This window comes from Protobothrops mucrosquamatus, unplaced genomic scaffold, assembly GCF_001527695.2.
Source record: "Protobothrops mucrosquamatus isolate PMUCROS unplaced genomic scaffold, P.Mucros_1.0 scaffold607, whole genome shotgun sequence".
Lineage (NCBI taxonomy): Eukaryota > Metazoa > Chordata > Lepidosauria > Squamata > Viperidae > Protobothrops > Protobothrops mucrosquamatus.
The window spans coordinates 201,467-224,641 of record NW_015386905.1 but is presented as its reverse complement, the minus strand read 5'-3'; the positions used below and the strand labels follow the sequence as shown (position 1 = coordinate 224,641).

Here is a 23,175-nt window from a genome sequence, read left to right as displayed (position 1 = left end):
AGTGCATTGTTTGCCGACTCCGACTCCGACTCCAGGTACCCAAAATTTCCTCTGACTCCGACTCCTCGACTCCGACTCCACAGCTCTGGATGACATCAAGCTGGCAAGAATAGCCAAGACCCCAGAAGGATATTAACAGACTTGACCCTATCTAACAAAATTAAATTTAATGTAGAGAAAAATAAGGTTTTACACTTAGGCAAGAAAAACCAAATGTACAGGTACAGATAAGGTGAAACCTGGCTCAACACCAGTAGCTGCAAAAAGAATCTTGAAATCCTAGTGGACAATCACTTAAATATGAGCCAGCAGGGTGCTGCAGCAACCAAAAAGTCTGCATTAACAGAGGGACAGAATCAAGATCATGTGAAGTGTTAGTACCGCTTTATAATGCCCTGTAAGATCACATTTGGAATACTACATCCAGTTTTGGTCGCCACAATATAAAAAAGATGTTGAGTGGAGAGAAGAGCAACAAATATGATTAAGGGGCTGGAGGCTAAAAACATATGAAGAAATTCAGCTTCTTCACTGCTGGGAAAAGGTATTCCCTCAACTGTCTTCAGGTCTTTCAAATAAGTTTTGATCCCCTTCCTTTTGCGCAGTCTTCTTCCTTAACATTCTGTTTAAATTTTCTTTCTATTTGATAAGATATTTAGAAAGATAAACTGGTTATATATTAATAAAAAATAGCTAGATGGAGGGAAGAACAGAGAACTGAACATGGCATTCTCATCAGCGGCTAGCTACACTCCCCTACATGTTATTAATATTTTTATATGAAAAACCATTCCATTGTATAAACCAAGAATAAAGTGGATTGGGGCCAATACCAACTGAAGTCTCAAATATCTAAAAGGCAATGTGCTCATCACTAGAAGTAGAGTTCTGGTTCCTCAACTAACCTGTTATACAAAGCATCTACAAGAACCCCGAGAAATCATTTGATGTATATTTCTACCTTTTTAATGGCTTATAGAATGACAAACTTGCTTGATTTGTTAAGAAAAATCAATGCAGTGCAGTTTCACGTCCATTTCACATAGCAAAGATCAGGATGTCAATACATTGTAGCAATACAAAGAACATGGAAGCTCCTTTGGATAAACAATTCCATTCGATATCTCTTTATTATTGACAAACTGTACATTTATCTACAAAAACTGCAAGTGGTGAAAAGTGACCCCTGACTTTAGTTAATCTAATGCACATTTCCTTCATTAACCAACACAATATGAGAGTCCCAACCAAAGGATCTGAGTCCTCCAAAGGTTTTCGACTTCAGATCATCTCCGATTGTAGATCATGTTCTTTCGGGATTTCGGGAGTTGAAATCCAATAAATCGGGGAGGCAGATTCTGTTTGGAGAAGGCTGATACTGGTTTTTATTTTCCATTCCTCTAAAAACTGAAGTGTTCTTTACATTTTCAGACCTTCTGCAATGTTCAGGAAAGCCAATTGTGGATCAGGAAGCCATGCCCATGCCATCATTTAGTCCCTTGCCTGATGTGACTGGACTTCCTTTTTTCATTTCCCAGTTCCTCAGGTCTAATTCCGCCTGAACTCCAAAAGGCTGTAAAATAGAAGAACACTGTGAGAATCCCAATACAAGTACTTACCGTGTTTCCCCAAAAGTAAGACCTACCCTGAAAATAAGCCCTAGCTTGATTTTTTTGGGGGGGTGGGCCTAATATAAGCCCTACCCCCAAAATAAGCCCTAGTTTTGGGGTGAGGCACACACCTAAAAATCAAGCTAGGGCGGGGGTGGGGAGGGTGGAGCTGTTCCAGACGCCCCACATCCACTTACCTTGCAGCCAGGCCTCTCCTTGACAGCCCACTTCTTCTGCTGAGAACCGACTGAATGCATAGCTCGGTACTCAGCTGAAGAGGCCTAACTGCAAAATGCAGGCCGGAATGCAGCTACAGAATGAAGCTGCTCCTTCAGCCGCAGAAGAGGTAGACTGGCAGGACAGAGCTGTCGATGCTAGAGGTGAGTATAAAAGACACCCCCCCCCAAAAAAAATAAGACCTGGTGTCTCTTTTGGAGGGGAAAAAAAGACATGGTCTTATTTTCGGGGAAACATGGTAGCAGGAAAGCCTATCAAAGTAGTTGTGATTTACAACCATTCATTCAGCAACTGAAGTTATAACGGCACTGGAAAAAGTGACATGACCTCACACATATGACCATTACAGTGTCCTTGCAGTCATGAGATTGAAATTCAGGTGCTTTTTGTATCTAGGATGTATTTATGATGGTTGCAGCATCCCGGGATCACATGATCGCAACCTTCCCAGGGATCTTCCATCAATCAAAGTCAATTGGGGAAGCTGGATTCAATTAATGAATGTATGATTCATTTAACAACTGCAACAGCAATTTGCTAAGTGATAAAAGCAAAAAAAAAAAAGATAATAAAATCAGACACAACTCACTGAACAGCCATATCATTTAACGATGGAAGTTCCAGTCCCCCCACAATTGTGGTTGTAAATCAAGGACTACCTGTAACTACAAGTCTCTATTAGTAGAAGTTACAAGACTATCCATTAATTAATTTCTATACAGCTTTTCTCTGATAAGCAATGAGCTAAGTGTTCAACAGTGGTTTGAGAGAAGCACACTTTGGAAGTTTTCAGATCAGTGTGTTACCAGAATACTATCCAGGGCTGCAGATGTATGGCCTAAATTTAGAGAAAAAACAGTCGTGCAGGCTAATCCTTCTTAGGATTTGTACTACGGTATCTGATAGAGACAGATAACATGTTTTATGACAAAAAATTCTCTTCCCAAAACAAGCCATTACATGTGTTCTAAAGGCAATCTTATCTTGGAACACTCCAAATCCAAATGAGCAATACTTGCAGCCACATTTGGGTCACTCAAACTGCCCATCCTGGGATGGAAACATTCTGTCTAGCCCTCTAAACCAGTGTTTCTCAACCTTGACAATTTTAAGGCATGTGGACTTCAACTCCCAGAATTCCACAGCCAGCAATGCTGGCTGTGGAATTCTGGGAGTTGAAGTCCACATGCCTTAAAAGTGTCAAGGTTGAGAAACACTGCTCTAAACTTACTTAAGGGAAGGCCAACTTTATCTCTAAGTTTTTCAGTCAGAGACATGCCTTCTGAATTTGTTCACTAGGCACCGATATTCTCACATATACTTCCCATGGAATAGCTCCAATTCTCTGCCTCATCCCGCTTTATTAATCATTCAGTTAAACTTTAAATGAGACTCCTACAACCTGAAAAGCAAAATTTTGAACTCAGGTGTTATCTATTTACAGGATTGGCTCTGTAAATAAAGGCCATATATCCATTCTTATAAAATAAAATATTGAGCCGTTAATCTAGAGCTTTATTTAGAAAAGTCCCCTCCCACCCAAGTACTGTAAACAAAGAAACTAGAAAATGTAGTGGGGTTTTTTTTTTTTTACTAAAACAGGAACTATTTTGTGAAAATGCCCATATGTATCAAAACTCCATTACTCTAAGACAATTAACCTTTCCATGCTTCCTGTCCCTTCCTGAGTTATGCTTGAAAATTAAATTAAAATTACAGGCCTATCAATATGAAGGACAGGCAGGGTATGTTTTCTGCTCAGAATCCAAAACCACAAATTAGCTGTGGCTCTTAGAGCAAAGTCAAAGTCCCTGACAAATTGCAATTGTTCCTATCTTTTCATCTGTGCTTCTTTCTTAATTCAGTTCTTGACATAATCCCATTTCTTAATAGTACTAATAATTAGCCTTCCTTAGTGTTCTATTTCTAGAGTGTCTCCCATCAGCTCCAGCCAGCACCAACAACTGACAAATGTTGTCACATTCATACAAAAGCAGTGAGTGCTGCCATGTCTACTACTGCATTAAAGTGTGCCCACATAATAAGTCTGCACAGCCCTTCTGCACCTCTAAAACTCTGCTAACCCTTCTTTAATTTTGGTGCCTTCCAGAACTATGGACTACAATATTCATTATGCTCAGCAAACATGTGACTTGGCCATGCAGCTTGAGACTGAGGGGAGTTGTTAGTAAACATGATGGCTAAGAATTATGCAGTCCATTATAGTTGGATGAGCTGGACTATTACTATAGTCCAGCTCTTTCAGAGGTGCCAAATTTGGGGAAAGCTATTTTTCCTGGGAATGGGGGAAGGGACTTGAATGTGTTTAATAAGAAAGATAACTATTATGAACGAGCCCGGGTCTCATATTTATTCCTGTGCAATAAAGTTTTCCATCCTACTTCCTAACTATTAGGTTACATTGTTGATAAATGACTGCCTTTGGCTATATTGGCAAGGAATTCTGAGAGATGTATTTCCAACACAATTGAACATCACTAAGTTAGAGAAGTTTGATATATGGAGGCCACAGTAGAGACATCTGTTTCACGTTTTCACCTGTCGAGAAGATTTCATCAAAGATGCGACTCGACCTGCTTTCTCACAATTGTCTTTTCTCTTCTCCAGCAGCAGCCGAGTGTTAGGTATGAAACTCCACGAGCGACCCAGTGCTGGTTTAAAACCACCGCCAGCATCTCTGGTCACATGATTTGTCAACTAAAAGATAACAGATAGTTAGCTTTACCATTACTACAGTCATCAGGTGAGGACCACCTGTATTCTAAAAGGTTTATGGAGCCCATTTAAAAAAAACAATCTTAAAAGTAAAAGGTAATGCTGGAGGCTGATGCTTTGCTTTACTAAATCCAAGTGATACCCCCTCCCATTTTTAGATTAAACTTATTTTAGAATAAAAGGCCAGGCAATGGTAGCAGACTTAGTGTGTTAGCTGATCTAGCTCACACTAGAGGAGCAGAACTACAGCACTCATGCACACATAAAGCCAAAAGCAAGCATAAGTAAAAGCCTGGTCCACATACTTACCAATATGGCAATCCCGAATTCTTTGGCAAGGGTTTTCATCTCCCTAGCCAAATGCATCATGAGGGCCATGCCTACGAAGGGAGAATGAGAGACCACCACGCTTAAAGCTATACAATTCTCTTTATTCATTGTATTTCCCCTAGACTCTGGGGGTTGCCCCAAAATATACACCCACCTAGCAGGACAGTAACAACAAAAACTTTCAGTATCACATCCATGCTGGAGAAGCCTTTCAAAATTGTATGAGCTAGGAACAGCTAGCTCTCTGATTTCAGATTTATGCAAATGGGCCACGCAAACCACCCGGACTAGTGGTATATGCGCATACGGGCTACGGACACCCCCCACGCGCTAGCATTCCCGTTCGCGCCCGCATGCATGCACAAACAGGGTTACAGGCACTAGCGTGAGTGGGGGGGAAATGCACACCCACACGTGCGCACACCAGCCAGCCATTTCCGCAGCCCGCTGGCCAAGAGCCCACAGCCCAGTCCCGAGCCGCAGACCATAGGTTGGTGACCCCTGCCATAAGGAATCTCTTCTAAAGGAAATTAATCCTATTCTTTGAAAGAATAGATACTGAAGCTGAAGTTCAAATACTTTGGCCACCAAATAAGAAGAGAAGATTCATTGGAAAAGACTCTGATGTTGGGAAAGACTGAAGGCAAAAGGAGAAGAGGACAGCAGAGCATAAGATGGTTAAATTGTGTCATCAATATAATGAACATGAATTTGAGTAGGCTTCAGGAGACATGAAGTACAGGAGGGGGCCTAGCGTGTTATGGTCCATGGGATCGCAAAGAGTCGGACATGACTTAGCAACTGAACAACAACAAACCGCAACAAGGAACCTTAAATATTGTAGTGTGGTCTTTTCTGATCTTTGTGTACTATACTTTTACGTTCATACTTCTCTACTTCATTCATATGAAACTTTATTGCTACAGAACTTTGAACATGCAGAAAATAGATTGTCACACCGAATGTCATCAGGGAACCTGTGTGATCTTACTTCTCTTAGCCTTGTTAATCTCTCTATTGTCCTCCATGTTTCAAAATGTTATATTTTTAATTCTTTACGCCAGGGTGTCCAACTTTGGCAACTTTAGGACTTGTGGACTTCAAGTTCTAGAAGGGAATTCTGGGAGTTGAAGTCCATAGGTCTTACAGTTGCCAAGGTTAGATACGCCTGCTTTAAACTATGGACTCATCTAGGATATGATACTGCAAAACAATAGGACCATTAATGAAGCATATTAAGAAACATTCTCTGTGATGATAGATGTACACAACTGACCATCGGGCTGCCGAAGTCCCAAGAAAGGGCAAATTACAGCAGAAATGGAATCCACAATAAGTAGCTTTACTGGTCCAGAGGTGCTGAGTATCTTAAAAAACAATAATAAAAGCAAAATGTAAATAAAATAAAATTACAAATACAAATCAGAAATTACAAAAAGCCAATGGGTACCTTTCCTTAGAATAGGAGAGTAGATGGGGAAGATGAAACATTCAAAAACTCAACTTTGCTTATAGCTTAAAGCCATGGGTTCACATGTCCCATATGTTATCTATGCCTAAATTCTGCACCAGGAAATACTAGTCTTAGATCAAAGGCATCTGAATAGGCTGGGAGTTTGCCTATTTTAATTATATTGAGTAGATCTGAAATCATAGCCGTCTTCAGGAATTTGGGAGAGCAGAAAAAAGCTAAATGGAATGGTGAGGTTGTGGTGGGGATTCACTATAATGGGCTAGGAAAGGAAAGGGGTTGGCTAGTAGGATGGAGAAGGGAATGATTAGGTAGTCACTATTAGATTATTATTATTTTAGGTCCTGGATGTTCAAGACGGTTCTGCCTGCACAGCTGTCCTCTTAAAAATCCATTTAGAACACTTGCCTGCAAGGTGTATTCAATGCTAGATCCTTCAGTCCACCATCAGTTTTCTCCAATTATTTCAAATGTGATAGCAAACTCCCATTTCTCCCTCCTCTTATGCTAGCTGTTAAGTGATACCCATATACCCGCCAAAGGTAAAAGATCTGTTACACCAGGAGATTATCTTTAGGTTAGCTAGGAAAAGGTTAAGACTGATGGGAAGCCAAAGAAGGGATGAGAAAGGACCTCTGACTGAAGATTCAACTTAGTATGTGATACTACCAGTCAAGTTATAAACACCGGAGGACAATGCAGAGTCCAATAAATAACATTGATTTTTATTTACAGGTATGTACAATTTCTATTTTGATTTACAAAATACTAAGAAAGAAATGTGAGGAACAACCGAGCAAAAATGCAGTTTTTAGGTCTAGTTGCTGGGATTGAGAAAGGCAGTTATGAATGTGCTAGATACCAGAATTCCAGTCCATTCATCTGAGAAATGACCTCTCAACCCGAGGAGGAAGAGCTTAGAAAAAGCATGAACATTGGTTGAATGCAGAACACTGTGCAGGATTTATTTCACTGCCTGATAAAAGTGGTCCAGAGAATCACTGGAAAGTTCACATCAAGTTGGAAAAGATGGAGTCAAAAATTAAATGGCTAGAGATAACAATGTCTGTTGCCGTCTCTAGCCATTTAATTGTTGACTCCATCCTGCATGTCTGCTGCAACTGAAAAAGTTAGACCAGACTGAGTGACTCTAGTCTTCCCAGTTACTTTAATGGTGAAAAGCAATATTCTGAATAGAAAAGGAAAAATAGAGGTTTGAGTCCCAGTAAAAGGGATTAAGTCAATCAGGGAACCATATAATACTAGCTTTGCTCTTTTGTGTATTATCTTTATCCCCTTCCTCCAGCCTCAAATCTCTTGCCTGTCCAGGCAGATCTAAAGGCCAGCTCACCTGCTGGTGACCCTCGTTGTGCAGCCGCAAAGTGCGATAAAGTAAGACCATGGTCACATAGTCCATTCCCCTTCTCTTCAGATTTCCCTGATCAAACATTAAACAGGATAATGGCCAGCATGACCATCCAGCCTTTTTAAAACAGGGAACACAACTTGAAATATCCTCCAAAAGTTTCATTTTGAAGGTTAAAAAAAAGGCAGAATTTAATAATCCAATTTATATAGCTGCCCATCTCACAAAAAGAAAAATATTAAGTAGGTAGAAGTATACACGTGAACTGTACTTCACTGATTTAGTTTAATGTTAAATCAAACTGAAACTTGATTAACTTTAAATCTTATTTTAGCCTTACTTATTTTTGGTGTACAATCCCCCATCATACCACTCAAAAGCCAGGCTGGCTCTTGGTCTAAACAAATGTTATCCACCCTGCCCTCCTCACTCTTCTGGCACCCCTGTATTCTGATAAATCCACAAACAGCAAGCATTGCGGAGATCATTTAGCACCCACCTGCTGGGCCATATAACTGCGGACTTCCTGCAGCACATCAAGCATTTTGTAGGCATCAAAAGTACGAAAAACCTGGATCCTCCGCAATGCCTCAGCCTACAGGGTAATGGGGTAAGGAACAGGGTAAGGTAACACATCATGGATGTCCCTGTCAGGTTTGCATGCTCACAGGATAAGGGTAAAAAAAACATGAGAGTAGCCACAATCATGTGATCAAAGCCTCACCCCACTATTTTGACTTTTCTTATATCCTTCTGGAGATGCCCAGAGGCTCAACATTCTTCAATAGAAGAACCATCTTAATGCTATACATTAATATAACATTGCTTTTGAAGACTCAAAATCAAATACCTATTAAGTACCTAGTATCAGTAAATGTTTAAGTTAGACTTGCCCATCTAGAGCTCTATTGGGATTAAAAATAAAAAAAATCCAGCATGGTTTAGGGGTGGGGGAGGACTTTGAAGCCTATGGGGTATTGATTAACCTACGACTTTGCTCTCCAATATTGTGCCTTCTAAAAGGACTGAATTACAATTCTCATAATCCCCATCAAATCAATACATCTTTGTTGTATAGAATTGCAGTTCAAGGCATTCAAAGAGCACCAGATTGGAAAAGGCTCCACCTTGGCAGAGATGAAATTCAAACTCAGAACTGTAGTATTTGCTTCGTGACAAAGTCCTTTAACAATTACACCATTCTAACACTCAGCCTTTCAGTGCTGGCAGAAGGAGGCTTCGAAGCACTGTGAGATAAGCTCCATTCTGGTAATAGTTTGGAAGCCTTTCACTAAATCATGCGATTTTTGAGAGCAAAGCTTCGGAATCATCACAAGGATGGTGCTTGTTTGCAGAATGGCACAAGGCAACCTCATTCGGAAGGCCCTGCCATGAATAGCCTGGGCAGGCCTGTCAGCAGCTACAAAATACCCACAAAGATAAGTAGGATGTACTGCACACACCGGTGGGCCCTGTAACTGGTCGAAGCCTCCTGGGCCTGGTGGGCTGGGAGCAGACAGAGGCCTCTGGGCTGCAGCAGCTTTTCATACACAAGTGGGGCAAATGAGTGGCTGAGATGGGGGAAGAGATAGGGCAGCTGGGCCTAGATAGTGTGCCCCTGTGGTTTAACTGTCGGCGGATTTCCAAGCATCCAAATTTTGATCAAGTAACCACAGCGGCACTGCAACGGCTATAACTTCAGACCCAGGTTGCAAGTCTCTTCGTTCAACACCATCACAATTTCAAACGGTTGCAGCTGAACTGGGTCTCTTTTATTCTTATCTTTTATTCCAGATAATGACCTACTCCTCCAGTATTTAGTAGTTAGCATCCTATTACAGCTTAGAACAGTGTTCTTTTAAGCTCAGCAACTTTAAGAACTGTGGGCATGCTGCTTGGGAATTCTGGGAGTGGAAGCTGTTGAGTTAGTAACAAGGTTGTTAAATGAATCTGGGTTCCCCACGGACTTTATTTATTAATTAATTATTTATTGAATTTATTTGCCACCCGTCTCATAGCGAACGACTTTGGGCAGCTTCCAGCTTTAAAGCATTAAAATCCTAACACAGAAATATCTTTAAAAGAGTAAAAATAGAAATCCCAATCAGGATAAAATATTGTTAAAAGATGGGGAGGGAGGGAGGGAGAGACTTTGCTCGTCAGAAGATTGCAAAAGGTGATCACATGTCCTTGGGACACAGCAACCGTCATACATATGTGTCAGTTGCCAAGCATTTGAATTTTGATCATGTAATCACAGGGATGCTGCAATGGTCGTAAATGTGAAAAATAGTCATATTTTTTCAGTGCCGTAGTAACTTTGAACAGTCACTAAATAAACTGTTGTTAAGTTGAGAATTACTTGTATTATACATCCCAGCTGAGAGAATATTTCTTTATTTCAGTGCTTCTTTATTTGGCCAGTGAACTTAAGAGATTGAAGATACTCTTCTAGGTACCAACACCCCACAACAAGTACTTCCTGCTCAGCTGACCTGCTCCTCCTCATCCTCAGTTAAGCAATTCAGTAGCTCCAGGAGACGGGCACTGGTGAAGCCCCCAGTCGAGTCAATGTACAGGACCGTCTGCTTGAGACTATGGGATACAGTTGCAGCTACAATGAGGCACACCTAGAGACACAACAAGAGGCAGAGCTTAAGACTCATATGTGATTTCTGAAATTAGGATGCACGAAGGCAGCCTTTTGTAGCCTGCCTTCCAAAAGTTTGGGAAAAGCCGGCAAATCGCAAACTGTGACTTCAACTCTCAAGATTTGTCCACAGGTGATGAATCTTGAATTTGGGGAGCATGAAATGGCAGTTATTTGGAGTTCAGATAGCATGATAAGCCACAAAGCTAGAATACCAAGTTGCATACAAATGGAAGCAAAATGAGTCTGCATCCAAGCAGGAGGAGGAGGAGGAGAATGGAGGAATATATTTATTCAATATATTATCCAATATATTTAGCTGAGTGGGTCTTGTAAAAATTCCCCAGGGGTGAGCACCTGGTTAGAAAATAGCCTCTTTCTCCAAATTTTCAAGCAGAAAGGAAGTTTTTCTAAGGCACATACACGCATCGTTAAATAAAGACATAATGGGTGCTTTTTTGCTATATGCTATTTTTCTTCATAAGCAATTTGTTTTCTTAACAAGGAAAACCATTGTTCTCCTCCTTAGAAGTAAAACCACACAGTTAATTTTTTACTACACTTGGACTAATACTTAGACAGGCTGCTTAGTCAAGGAGAAAAAAACTTTGGGTTGGAAGTTACTCACTCCTCAGACAATTTACACATGGATAGGAAAAAGTTCCACTACAATGACACCCCTCCAAAAAGCAAAAGCAATCATTGTGCTTTTCCCTTCCTGAATAGACCCCACTGAAGCCAGTAATTATAGGAACATCATAATGTGGCTTGCTTTGGTTTTGGCTTATGATGATATAGGAACCCATAAAACTATGGATAGCTTAGCATGATATGTGAGCAAGGTTTAATTTTAAAAGGCAGCCACCTTGTTTTGCTGCTTTCCTCTCTTTCTTCCCCATTCTTTTGTGTTTCACCTTCACAGTCCATATCTGATGCCTGAAGATTCATTGCACAGAATTCCAGGAATCCAAATACAACATATCTACAGACAGCAGGTCAGCGATAGCTGATATTATAAACCCAGAGGTATTTATTTATTTATTTATTTGAATTTGTATACCGCTCTATCTCCCTCACGGGACTCAGGGCGGTGGACAGGCGATGATAAAAATCACAATAAATATACTCAAATTTCTATTCTAAAATCAAATTAAATAAAAGGCCTGCTCTAAAATACCCTATATAAAACCTTTACTAAAACATAATTAAAGCTACGCCAGGCCGGCCGCCCGGAATAAATGGTTTTCAGGGCTCAGCGAAAAAGGCCCAGGTCCGCAACTGTACGTAGGTCGGGGGGGTAGGTTATTCCAGAGGGCAGGAGCTGCCACAGAGAAGGCTCTCCCCCTGGGGGTCGCCAGCCAGCATTGACTGGCCGACGGCACCCTAAGGAGGCCCTCTCTGTGGGAGCGGACTGGTCGGAGGGAGGTGTTTGGTAGAAGGCGGTCTTGCAAATACCTAGGTCCATTGCCATGGAGCGCTTTAAAGGTTGTTACTAACACCTTGAAGTGCACCCGGAAGGCCACAGGCAGCCAGTGCAGCTCGCGCAGGAGAGGTATTACATGGGAGTATCTAGGGGCCCCCAGAATCCCCCCCGCGGCCACATTCTGAACTAGCTGGAGCCTCCAGGTGCACCTCAAGGGGAGCCCCATGTAGAGAGCGTTGCAATAGTCCAGGCGGGAAACAACGAGGGCTTGAGTGACCGTGCGTAGAGCATCACGATCCAGAAAGGGGCGCAACTGGTAGAGACTTGTCCCTTGTGATAAAACTCATAAAGACTACTCCAAGAGACCTTGTGATTAAAAAACAGGTGTTCTAATGGATTTATATTAGGGGGGAGAAAATAAGTTGCTATGGCTTTGGAAACTGTGCCAAAATGTCTGCCAAAATCAAGGGTTTTGCTATTTTCAATCAAGGTTTTGATTATCAAGGATTTTGCTACAAGGCCATGTTTCCACATTCAGAAGGCTCCAAAAAACAGACACGTTTTAAAGAGGCAGGAATTGATTGTCATAATGAAGTTGTGTTTGTAGGCAAGCTCAGTTTGGGAATACACCAAGCTGAGGGTGGAATGACCCACAAACACCTATACCTACGCCCAACACATCAACGTATTAGGCCGCTTGCAGAAAAACTTGGCTAAATAATCAGGCACACAGAAAAATTCTTTGATCTATGTCTCGGGAGGAAGAAACTAGTCAGCGGCAACCATAAATTTTTAAAATATACAAAGCTCCTTCTTTAACTGGTTTCCATTGGAGCACATTCTCCAGTTTGATAGAGGACTTAATGCCCTCAAGTGCAGCAGAGAAAATTTCCCCGGTTCTAATAATAAAAATGCCACTGGCAGTCTGATCAGCTTCCCTATGTGGAAATGTATTATCTTGTCCTGAGGCTCAAAATACCATACAGGCCAATCTTCTGACGAACCCATCTCTGCAAAAAAAGCTGGATTTCGGCCCCTTAAAGCAGGGGTCTTCAAACATGGCCCTTTTATGACTTGTGGACTTCAACTCCCAGAATTCCTCAGCCAGGCATGCTAGCTGAGGAATTCAGGGAGTTGAAGTCCACAAGTCATAAAAGGGCCAAGTTTGAAGACCCCTGCCTTAAAGAATAGAACTCATTGATTCAAATCCTGCCCTCCTCCTTTTATATAAGGTAAACCAATATCCACTGACAAAACTCCTAGAGGGAGAACCTAGTATATCTTTGACAACTTGTAGCAATGTTGGATCCGTCTCCCATATAATCTTGCTTGTTGCAATGTACAAGTGCTCCCTAGATATATACACCTGTGTTACAAAAAGCATTTTGCTAGCATAAAGCAAAACAAATGTCAAAAACAGAAAAGTCATTTCTTGTTGGGCCTTTGAAAAGGAGAGTCCACCACAGTTGACGGTGGTTGAGTAAAACATAATTTTCCTCATGTTAATATACACATTTCACCTTTATAAGATTGTATCCTATCTAAAGTCCAATGAGAAGGTAACAGACAAATTGTTTAATAATCAAATATGTCAAGGACAGCCAACCTGAGTTTTTCCAGCACTGGGTGCTCCAACAAGTTCTGTCAGTTCCCCTGTGTATATACCCGAGTCAAGAAGTTTGTCCAAGCTATAACAGCAAAAGGGGGGGGGGAATGAGAATTTTAGGACATGTGCACCCCAGTTTTCATCTTGCACTTTTTCACATATGTCTCCCTTTCAGGGTCTTCTCTCTTGAAGGACAAAGGAGCAGCCAGAATAGGGTCTCTATTTGGGATCAGAAATTCAATTTTGCTGCTTGCCCAAAATAAAGAGGGCAAAGCAAACCAAAGAGTGACTACATTGCCAGTTTCATCCCTGGCAACTCACAGTTTTCACAGTTTTTCATCTGCCCACCAACCCTGCTCAATCCAGAAGCTTTCAAACATGTCAGACTACAGCTCTTGTCATTCCCAACCACAATGATTATTCATTGGGGGCCAATCTTTCTACAAGCAATTGGGAAAGGGAAGACTGTCCTCTGCCATATTAAGAGAGGGGAAAAGAACTTACAGCAAACTAGGGCTGAATGGATGGTTGCTCTGGACAGAGAACTGATCCATAACAGGCAAGATACTGTTTAATGTACTTGGATCCATACTCAAAGACTCCTCAACCACAGAAAATTAATTGGGCAATTTAAGGGCAGTCATTATCTCTTAGTTCACTTCCCTCACCTGGTTGTTATATGGCTATTTATTTATTCATTAGATTTATAACCTGCCTTTCCTGAAATCACCTTGAATTTCTGGAGGAAAGGTGAGATATGCTTCTAATAGAAAAACCAAGTATTGCCAGTTAAAGCGCATGCTTATATTCATGGGATTGTTAACTCTCAATTTCTGCTCACTATAGATCTAAATTGAGCTGCTGTGTCTAATTAAATAGGTTAAACACGACATGCCCAGACTTCCAGGGACTCGGGTGGCATATAAATTTAATAAATTATTATTTTTCAAACACCTATCATTGAATAGACAGCTATAAAACAGTAAATTACTTTTGTTCTTACACTTTATTTCAAAGAGCCATGGTGACACAGTGGTTAGAATGCAGTATTTCAAGCTATTTCTGCCAATTGTCAGAGTTCAAGGCTCAAGGTTGACTCAGCCTTCCATCCTTCTGAAGTCAGTAAAATGAGGACCCAGATTGTTGGGGGCAATATGTTGACTCTATGGGGATTATAAAGCACTGTGAAGCAATATATAAATCTAAGTGCTATTGCTATTGCGCTTCTATTTATTTATTAAACTTCTATGCCACCCATCTCGCCAAGACAATTCTAGGCAGCTTAGTCATTCAATAAAAATACTATATAAAAGAATAAAGATCACACATGTAACCTTCAGTTAAAATTCAATACATTTTCCTTCCCCATTAATCTTTCATAGAATAAGTGGTTGTCTTTCCCTGCTTTTGCTCTCACAATACACTATGAGAAAGAAGCCTAAGGAACGTGGCCCATGTCTTGGCCCATTCCTATCCCCCTCCTCAGTTAACAGCAGTGCTATCATAACAGTTGACACAGTGATTGAGATAGCACGAACTGCTTATCCAGTCAACTGAATTATGGCTTATTCAATTAGGAATAAGCCTAACTGAAGCCATACAGAAGATGTAAGGACTTCTGGGGTCCATACACAGAGTGAGGCACAAGTTAGTGAACTTCATTTTAACCTAGCGTGATTTATAAAAAATGGAGTGAAGTAAAAGTGTGGTCTAGTTAACTGTAATTAAATATATGGTGAAAGTACAGCCACCAGCTATATTCTGCTTTAAAAAAAAGCAATGGAAAACTGCTCTTTTACTTAGCCCTGCAAGGATGTGGAACAATGCCCCCTGCATCTCTGTGGTGTAACCCTTATATATGTGAGCTTAAAAATTAATGGAGCAGGTCTGTTTTAGATAGTTTGTTCCCCTCAACAAAACACAGTGTTCTGATTAATCACCCCTTGCCTTTCAATTCCAGTAGACAAGATTGCTGTGGTGTGCTTCAACTCTTCATAGAGATCTGCCCCATTGACTGGGAAGGAGGAAAACTGTGCCAGCAACACACGTCGTACTGCAACTAAGGTCTGTAACAGAAGATTATCAATCCCTTACCATCTGCAGCTTTAGCATTAACAACAAGGGACAAAACAACCAGCAGCTGGAGCGGGGTTTGTCAACTGTGGCAACTTCCTGATGTATGGTTGTCAGTATCCAGAATTCTCCAGCCAGCATGGCTGTTATTGAAAATTCTGGGAGTTGAAGTCCACACATCTGAAAGTTGCCACAATTGGGAAACACTCAGCTTGATAGACAAAAGGCCTATCAATTAGCATTAGGGATACTGTTCTCCATTGTGCCCACCAAAACCCCTTACCCTCCTAATTAAAGCAAACATTTTAATTAATTTTTTCCCCTGTTTACTCTAGATCAGGGGTAGTCAACCTTGGCTCTTTTATCACTCGTGGACTTCAATTCCCAGAATTCCTGAGCCAGCTTAGCTTAGCTGGCTCAGGAATTCTGGGAGTTGAAGTCCACGAGTCATAAAAGAGCCAAGGTTGACTACCCCTGATCTAGATAATGTAGACCTCAGACTAGAACACCGCAGCTACAAGTCAGGTTTGTACTGCTCAACAGCCAGCTGGTACTGAAGGAAAAAAAAATTAGGAGAGCCAAGAACAGAAATTAGGGGGCAGCTTAGGGGATGAGACCAGGGGGCTAGAAAGGTCAACAGGGGAGAAGGGAGGAAATGAGTCAAAGGGGCGACAGAACATCAACTAGAGCAGGGGTCCCCACCCCCAGGGTATGGCTCACTACCAGGCCATGGCCTATTTGCAACCAGGCTGCGCAAGCGGTGGACCAATGCACACGCACATGCGGGCACTTTGACACACGTGAGCAGCGGCCCACCGCACACATACGCAGCTTGACTTGCACAAGATGGCATGCATGTGCATGTGCGCTGGCCCGCTGCAGCCCAGTTCTCCTCTCCTGCCCCCAGCCGGCCCGCCAAGCCACAAAGGTTGAGGACCGCTGAACTAGAGTATAAGGAAGAAGAGGAAACAAACCATCCCTTTGCGTGTAAAATTATGCAGAAGGGGAAAAGAGATCCCCAAGTAATTTCTGATTAGCCAAGGAGCATTAGCTGCAAAGTGTAATGACACCAAAAGACAGCATGTGGACAATGATATTTATATGCCACAATTGACCACCCTTGCTGATTGCATCATCATTGGCCCTCTTAAACCCCTCATGAAGCTTAGTTCTGAGAGAGTTAGTTATAAAATGAACAGCTACACAGTATAAATGTTATAAATAGTATTTATAAACCCAGGTTACTCTTTTGAGTCTCTAATATGTTCATGGCCCTAAAGATGGGCACCCCTTAAATAGCACCTCACAGATCAGTCTTTATAAAACCAATCACAGAAATCATTTCAAGAGTTTCTCTTTTTTTTTCAAGTTCTACAAAACAAATATAAATATTCCTCCAATCACAATGAAATCTCAGGGGATATTTATTTGTTCTTGTTTTATTAGGACTTGATCAGTCAGAACTATGCAACGTTTTGTGTGGTGAAATATGTAATAATCATCTGTAGAGACTCCTTGTACTCACCTTGTATGATAAAGAATACTTCTGGGCAATTTCCTCCAGATCTGATGAGACAAGATCAACCACTATAAAACATTTGGGAAGATAAGAGAAAAAGGAGTTGAAAAATAGGAAAAAGCTTCATCTAGAAAAAAAACCAACCCTACAAACTACCCAACAATAATACAAAAATTCTCTTCCATCAGACTACACACCCAATTTACCAAGAATCTATCTATGACCTACCACTGGCTCTCTCGTCAATGGATCATATATTACAGGAAATGCTTGATTTACGACCATAATTGAGCCCAAAATTTCTGTTGCTAAGCAAGACAGTTCTTAAATGAGTTTTGCCCTATTTTACGTTTCTTGCCGCCATTGTTAAGTGAATCACTGTAGTTGTTAAGTTAGTAACATGGTTGTTAAATAAATCTGGCTTCCTCCATTGACTTTGCTTGTCAGCAGGTTGCAAACGTTGATCACATGGTCCTAGGACATTGAAACTGTCATAAATATAAGTTAGTTGCCAAACATCTGAATTTTGATTATGTGACCATGGGGAGGCTGCAACAGTCGTGTGAAAAAGTCACTTTTTTCAGTGAAGTTGTAACTTTGAACAGTCACTAAATGAAATGTTATAAGTCAAGGACTACCTGTACTAGCCCAAGGATCTGGGTTGTTTCATCCTGGCTTCAAACTGAAAGTAAATTCAGCCATTTTGACTCAACAAATCATGGTTAAAATAAGTACTATTATTAACTGGGGTTAATAATTATTCAATGGGTAATTTGGGCATATCTTGGGAATAATGGAAAACTTGTAATTCCTTGTTTGTAGTCAAAGATCCAGTGTGGGATCACCATTGCCAAATCTGTTTTTTGGGGGGAGGTCATAACATTATTCGACACCAAGAAAAGGGGAAACTGGATCAACAGTTTAGAACCACTGGCTTAGCACAATGTGTCAATCCAGATCTATTGTGGATTTTAATGCTGTTTTGCCATACTGCTATGGATTCCTGGGAAATGCCATCACAAAACATGTGAAAGACCCCCTTTTGGTGAAAGCTACTACAATACCTCTACCTAAAACAAATGAGAAGGGGGGAGGCTGAAATATATATATATATCTGGTTTATCCCATTCACAGCTTTTTAATGCAATTTTATTAAAATGTTTTACTTAAGTTTTAAAAACTTCAGAAACAAAAATAGAAAAAAACAAATATAAAATAATGAAAAAAAATGTGAACAATAAAAGCAACTTCTGATCTTCTTTGCAAAAGTTAGAAACATATAATTGCAATCTTCAATATCCCAAATTATATATTATTTCCTTCTTCCTTCTTTAAAGCTTTTGAATCACCCTGCTAATTCTTCCAACCACATTACACTTTCTAGCTGCACAAAAATTAAAATTGGAAGAGATTTCTGGATTCTTTGTAGAATCTACTCTGCTCACTATAGCCAATGTAACCCCTAAATTGTGGGACAACTTGCTCCTTCAGCCACCCAATCAACTACCTGTTTTGATGCCATTGGCTTTTAATACTTGCACCATTTCATCCGAGAGGCCAGGACACAGCCCCGCATGAAGGATCATACCTGGAATGAGACTAGATAGAAAAGGCAGACAATTGGATCGTTTCTAGCATCATAAGTGAGACCTGCTAGTATATTTCACCTGTGTCCCCAGAATTACATCCCTTATCATGTAGGAATGACATAAGGGCTTTGCTTTGATACACACTGCACAGAAACAGCACTTTACTCAACAATGCATTGCTGTATAAAACTGCATGCAGACAATTTACCAAAGTGAATTAGATTCAGTGGAGGAAAGTCCAAAACAGGTGGACAAAGCCAACCCACAACATATGTCTTAAGATGTAGCTGGGTTCACAGAATGGACCAGTCTTAACTAAAATAACTTATTGTGGGAACTCAGTCATTTCCTTAGCAGAAGATGTGAATCAGATCATCACATTAAAGCAGAATATAATTGGCTTGGTTAGAATCACTTATATTAGTTGTGTTTCCCGGGAGCCTACTTCAGGCATGGTCTCCCTTCCTAATTCCTTTGAACCATTTACTAGCACAATTGCAGCAAAGCATAAAAACAGCACGAAAATTTGATAACTAACTGATCCCCCCACAATTACCACTTTTTGCAAAAGCTGCAAAGAGAAAAGAGAAAAAGCATGCAGCAACACTAAGTCAAAGGAAATATTTACCTAACTTGACTTCAGAAGCAAATAAGCCCCAAGCCCTTCCCCCCCCCCGCAGCTTCCAACTCATTTCACTTTCCCCGCCGATTTCTCTATTTTGATTCCTTCCTAGAGCGATCGCTGCTCCACATCCTGTTTAGCTCCACCTACTGGCTGGACCCTGAACCTATTACTGTACACTACACAAGTAGTAATCTTTTCAGTAGTTTTGATAGAAAAGTGCTACACTGCAGGTGTACTATTATTAGTATGCTTCTTTTGAGCAGTGTTTGGCAAGTAAAGTTTGTTTAATGTGATGTGTTAAGCCAGTAGTAGTTTGTGTCTGCACAAAGCACTGTGCTACAAACTTGATCATCATATTTTACTGGAGTAGCTGTGAACTCAGCAGGGATATCTAAAGATTGGTCCAGAGTGCATTGTGCAAGTCCAGAAAACTGAATTAATTTCATTAGCTCTGAGATAATGCAACTATGAGTAAGCAGTCATGCAAATTTAGCAAAAATTGGAATTGTTTTTTCTATTTGATCACGAATGTTTAAGAAACTAGTCATGGAAACACTTAAAGTGAAATATATGACTGCACATAAGGATTTTTGATTGTTTTGTATTGGTAGACTGATTTGGAAATTTGAAAACATACAATGATAATTTTTGCAAACTAGCTGCTGGACTGCCCATTTGCCAATGGATGGTCTGGGAGAATTTACAAAGCACTGGATTATCAGAATATTATCTATCCCTTTTTAACCCAGACAATGCCACTGGCATAGTCCTTATTATCATTATTCATTTTCTGGGCAGGTAAGCATGTGTTCAAATAAAACATTATGCTGCAGGTATCCATCACTTTTATGCTTTATAAAATAGACCACCAGTCACAGCTGCAAAGAGCTAGAATCACTAGGCAGAAGAAAATAATTACTTTTGTGGGAAATCAACCCCCTCAGAGAAAGAAGTATTAAAAGGGCAGAATATTACATTCCCTCAAAGGATCTTAAAGACGCAGAAAAGCATGCCCAGTTTTTTCTTAATAGCCCCAAGTCTCCCTCCCTCAAGCAGAAACCAGCTCTGTAGAAATGCAGATGTGGTAATCCATTCAGGAAGATTGGAGGCCCCCAGCTAGAAGCTTAGGAAGACAAAGATACCTAAAATCTACATACCCCACCCAAACTCTAAGGCAGGACATAATAGGATTAACCCACAGATGCCAAAGGGGCACACTCAGACTCAGGTCAAAATACATGATACAGGAAATACAAAGCCTCAAACAGGAACAGGAAACAACCTCAAGAGCCCCAGAGGGTATAAAAACCCACTCCCTACACGTACTCTCTCTCTTTTCTTCCAGAGCCATCTTCCTGTCTGGCTCTCTTCTTCAATAAATGCAACCTTCTTTCTAAAGCAGTCACTATGTTGTTTATTCCTGGGTGGGACTGAATCATGATGAAGACTTTTTCTTCAACTCTTTATAGCACCTCGTTACTGCCCTGGTGGACAGCATGAGCTTCCTTAGACAGGATAAAAGTGAATAATGTATGTATTGATGTAGTGAAAGCTAGTTTAATGTAGTGGTGAAGATAGCAGACTAGAAACAGGGAGAGTTCTAGCCTTCCCTTAGGCACAGAAGCCCACTGAGTGGCCTTTGGCCAGTCATTGTCTCTCAGCCTAGGAACAAAGATACTTCAGAAAAATGTTGCCAAGAAAACCATAAGGACTAATCCAAGCAGTTGGCAGGAGTCGGACTGATTCAAACATATGCACAAGTATTATCTTTTACTTATCTTTTGTTTCCAGTTCCATGAATATATTTACTCTACAACAAACTCATTTAGATCTCCAGATTTCCTTACAAGTGTGTTTGTTGTGATATATATAATGACATTTAATACTTTGTTCTACACACAGAGCCATCTTCACGTTTTAGTGCAAAAACCTTTTTTGTATTTATAAGTTTGCATTTTGCTCTATTAATCCCTTTGTTTTCTTCAATTGCCTTTTTCACAAGCTTCACGTTAAACTGACGTGTTTCTTCTTGGATACGTTTTCTTATGGTCTTGCAAAGTTCAATGTACTCCAGTTTATTAGTAAAACTTCCGGTATTCTTCATTGTCCATCATTTTTTCATTAAACCAATAGTTTCATCAGAGATTTTTGACTGTACAAAGTGATTTTCCAGTAGTGCTATAAATCAGGGCTTTTCAACCTTTCCACCCATTGTACCACTTTTAGGATATGGCAACATCCGAGTACCACCAGTCGCCTAGCAAGGTGTCAAAAACTTGACCAAAAAAAAAAAAAAAGGAAAAAAGTGATAAAGTACAGGTAGTCCTCGACTTACAACAGTTCACTTAGTGACTGTTCAAAGTTACAATGGCACTGAAAAAAGTGCCCCCGAAGCCACAGCCGAGCAAGACACCTGCCTGCCCAACCAGCGGTGCTCTTCCTCCTGTCTGAGATTTTCATTGTTGTGAGCATTTCTGTTGAGGATTGGCAGCAGGGGTGGTGTAGGGGTGTTTGGTTCCCCCCCCCATCTGCTGGGTGGTTGCAGCAGGTTTTGGTCACTTCACATGACCCTGGGACACTGGCCGTCATAAATATGAATCAGTTGGCAAGCATCTGAATGTAAATCACAAGACCCTGGAGAAGCTGCAACATTCCAGCTGATTGGCACTTCTTTTGGGCTCAGCAGAAGTGCCAGGATCAGTGCTGCTTTCCAGCTGATTGGTGCTTCTTCAGGGCTCAGCAGAAGCATCAGGATCAGCGCCAAGCTCCAGCTGGAGCCTGGCGTTGATCCTGGCGCTTCCGCTGAGCCCTGACAGCCCTGCAGCTCCAGCCATCTCTTGCTCAGGCTTGTGCGGTGCTGCCACCAGTTCAGCTTATTCCCCTCCCCCATTATCAGTTTTCTAGGATGGTTGCGTACCACCTGCCAGGTGCCAATGTACCACAGGTGGTACCTGTACCACTGGTTGAAAAGCCCTGCATAGATCTAGCAGATTCAAGGATGTTTTTGACTATTTGTTCATTTTGGTCCGTAATGTTCATGTCTTCCAAATCTTGCAATAGAGCAAAGCAATTTGATAAATTAAACTCAAAATCACTGTTCTCCTCTAACAGCTCTTTATTTTTGTTTTTTTATGACATCTTTATCATTTTCATATGCTCTTTTCTACAGTCTATCTTTCACTTCTACCATTCTATGGTCACTTCCAACATTAAAACGATTGATTACAGTACAATTGGAGAATATGGTTTTATCAGTTGATATAATGTAGTCCATTTTGCTAGTTTACCCAGATGGACTCTTCCATGTCCATTTTCTGCTAGCTTTTTTTGTAAAAGGAATTCATGATAGAACAGACCATAATCTGCCATGCTGGTCCAATGCAGGTTGGCAGATGTGATCGGTGTTAGTCTGGGGTACCTATCATGGCCTGTTCGCCTTGGGAGACCCTTCTGGATATATACATGTCCGACGATATAGCCCACGATTACATTTACCCACACAAGCCCCTTCACCTCATCAAGGCCCTGATCGCAATACAAAAGCTACGAGTGGCGTAAAGAGCCATGGAAAGATACATGCTCGGCATTACAAGACAAGATAGGAAGACCTGCACATGGATTAGAGAACAAACTAAGGTATATGATATCATCAAGAGAGTAAAAGAACTGAAATGGAAATAGGCTGGTCACATAGCAAGAAGAACTGATGGCGGGTGGACTAAGGCAGTCACAGAATGGATCCCACTTGATAAAAAAGCGTCCACGAAAGAGACCTAAAACAAAAAGGATCAACAACATCAGCAAGTATTGCGTGCCCAATTGGCAAAAGAAAGGTCAGGATTGGTTGGAAACATACGGAAGAGGCCTTCATCCTGCAAGTAGATAGGCAATGGCTAGATGATGATGATGATGATGATGATGATGATGATGATGATGATGA

General features: G+C 40.9%; 1 protein-coding gene across 1 annotated transcript; it reads right to left on the bottom strand.

The window, feature by feature from the left end:
* Positions 1–4,279: 4,279 nt before the first annotated feature.
* RAD51D (RAD51 paralog D) lies at positions 4,280–18,607 on the bottom strand. Its single transcript, XM_029284457.1, has 9 exons — positions 18,529–18,607; positions 17,028–17,089; positions 15,377–15,495; positions 13,430–13,511; positions 10,246–10,380; positions 8,250–8,345; positions 6,190–6,280; positions 4,893–4,963; positions 4,280–4,565 (listed from the first exon to the last, which is right to left on the bottom strand). Exons 1-9 carry the CDS (start codon positions 18,605–18,607, stop codon positions 4,395–4,397), a joined length of 906 nt encoding a protein of 301 aa, XP_029140290.1. The 3' UTR covers positions 4,280–4,394.
* Between the last annotated feature and the right edge of the window lie 4,568 nt (positions 18,608–23,175).